Source organism: Cariama cristata, unplaced genomic scaffold, assembly GCF_000690535.1.
Source record: "Cariama cristata isolate BGI_N322 unplaced genomic scaffold, ASM69053v1 scaffold1908, whole genome shotgun sequence".
NCBI lineage: Eukaryota > Metazoa > Chordata > Aves > Cariamiformes > Cariamidae > Cariama > Cariama cristata.
In genome coordinates, this window is record NW_009629254.1 from 91962 (window position 1) to 94497 (window position 2536).

The following is a 2536-nucleotide window of genomic DNA, read 5'->3' on the forward strand; positions in this document are numbered from 1 at the left end:
AGCTAAGCTTTAGGTTTCTACTAAAACCAGAAAACAAATGACTAGGTTAAGAGGACTTCAGCCTTCTTCCAGCTGAGAACATGTACGCCCAGTATGCAGGCTAGCTAGCAAGCAGTGACAGGAGGCAGTTCTGTGGGGGATCCTCAGTAATTTTGTCAGCATGTCATGGTCACCTTTCTTGACTGTGCATTTGTTTGTTGATGGTGATTTATGTACCATGCCTGATTTAAAGACACATGTTGATGCTCCATTGATTTCACTGACCCTGTAATAAGTTCTTATTAGCTCCAGCTACTGCTTTCACTTAGAATAGTATCTGTGACTTTTCGGGTATTTCCTAGGTACAGACTGGGGAAGAATTTTTCTTTCTTTCCCTTTTATGTTATTCAGTTTTGCTTTGAATGTGCTTGCTTAGGCATTTTTGACAGTCTCTGTTTCACAGGAAGTTCTGTAGGTGATCAGTGCACTGCTTTTTGTAGCAGAACTGCACAAAGCATGGTCTTTCACATGGTCTCCCTCATGCTTTCGTAGGCACAAGCAACACCTGAGCAAATTCAGTATGTCTGCTCGTGCAGTTTCACTCACAAAGCAGTAAAGAATGGGATCGGCTATGCAATTCAAACTTGTGAAGGCCTGTGTAATTCTGTAAACCTTATACATCAATTGCAAAAGCTGTAAGTCAGTGGTGTAAGGTTCTTTGATGCTGCGAATAAGCAATACAACGTGATAAGGAGTGAAGCAAACAATGAAAGTAACTATGATATTCAGAATAAGTTTCCTCACTTTTTTCTTTTCTTCATCTACTGTGGCTTGATTAGACTTCACTACTTGGTAGATTTTATGGTAGCAAAACACAATGATTATCAAAGGGATCAGGTACCCTGAGCATATCCGAAATAAATTTATCCATGCCTGCGACCATTCCAGGGGGTATTTATCATAGCATAATGTATGATTAGTGAAATTGCAAGGATCATTGAATACTTCTTTGTTCACCAATATGAATGAATTCAAGATGCTTTCCAGAAGCCAAACAATTATGCTGACAATCAACGAAAATCTTCTTGTGCGCCAGTGCTGGAGCTTCAAGGGGTGAACTAATGCCAGGTACCTATCAACAGAGATGCAAGCAAGGAATGCAGTGCTGGTGTAGAAATTCATATACATAAGGAAGGCAGAAATCTGACAAAGCAAGGCAGAGAGCCTCCAGTTATCTCCATTCCAGGCATAATCAATCCACAGAGGCAGAATCAGAGAGTACAAAAGGTCAGCCAGGGACAGGCTGAAGAGGTAGACTGCTAACTCATTCTTCTTCCTCACCTGAATGCAAGATGCATAGAGGGATATGCAGTTGATGGGAATACTGATCATCATCACAATGCTGTACACAAATGGAAACAAATACTTATCCAGGGTGTGATCATCATGGCACTTAGCAGTGTTGTTCATTGTTCACCCCGAGTAGTATCTTTGGGCTAATTCCAGCCTGGATGCAATAAAAAACCCTCTGTAGTCTGATGGATGGTCATCTGTTAGTTCTTCAGGACCTGGTTGGTAAGATTCCAGCCTTCTGTTACCAAAAAGGAAAAATGTCAGCTATAGTAACATTTTTGTTTGTGGGTTTTTTTTTTTTTTAATGGGCTTCTTGGTGAGTGTCTTTTTTTAGAAGGAAGAAACTGTGTTTGTAGGAGATCAAAGATTTTAAACACTCCTGGACTTAGGAATGCATAGGAAGAGGAACCCAAATGTCTAAAGTGGTTAAGGTCAGTCAGATGTAAGCTTCTACTACAGAAGCAGGATGAGGTAGGGTCCTGCAATCCCACATCTCTCTTTTGGGAGAGTCAAAGGAGATCAGAAAGTGCACTACAAATAAAAGAAGTGCACTTTCTATTATTCTGGTGAGCAGAATAGGGTTTTGGTCATAAGAATATGGCAGATTTCTTATCTACTGGTTTATTCCAATAACCTCCTCCCCTCTAAGTCAATGGAGAGACAAGGATAGAAAGACAGGGATTCAGGTACTGCTAGATGTTAGGATCTGCTCAGAAGAGGAGAATGTCTGGCTGGTACTGTGAATGACTATCTTATCTTGTCACATCCTCACAGTTCCCTGCTTACCCTCCCCTCCTTTCTATGCAATCCCCCCAAGAACTTGCCATCAACTGTGCTATTCCAGCAAAGATTACTGTGTTTCCCAGGAACCCTCATGTGAAACCTGGGAGGCTATTGGGTTCCTGCAGGCACAGGAGAATCTGCCAGGGTGTCACTTAGACTCATGTGACATGGAGACTCTCTGAGTACAATTTTTCATTTACACTTCTTTCCTCTAAGAATTGCAGTTGCCATGCATGAGTTTATAAAACCATTAGCAATTAAGCTTTCTTAGGCACTACCAAAGGCTGTGGGTGTCAACAGGTTCAACACAAAAATACTAGTAAAATGGCAGCCCTGACTAAAGCAGTGGGGCTGCAGGAGTTGTGTGCGTGAGCCTTAGAAGCTTTTAGAAGAGCTGACATTTAAGTAAGAAAGCGTGTAC

At 41.5% G+C, this 2536-nt stretch overlaps 1 protein-coding gene across 1 annotated transcript; it reads right to left on the bottom strand.

Moving 5' to 3' along the window:
• Positions 1-411: 411 nt before the first annotated feature.
• On the bottom strand, positions 412-1560 carry GPR65 (G protein-coupled receptor 65). Its single transcript, XM_009705085.1, has one exon. It carries the CDS (start codon positions 1447-1449, stop codon positions 412-414), a length of 1038 nt encoding a protein of 345 aa, XP_009703387.1. The 5' UTR covers positions 1450-1560.
• Positions 1561-2536: the final 976 nt, after the last annotated feature.

What these genes read in the sequence shown, in the direction of transcription:
- GPR65 (XM_009705085.1), bottom strand. Translation starts at nt 1,449, where the DNA reads ATGAACAACACTGCTAAGTGCCATGATGATCACACCCTGGATAAGTAT.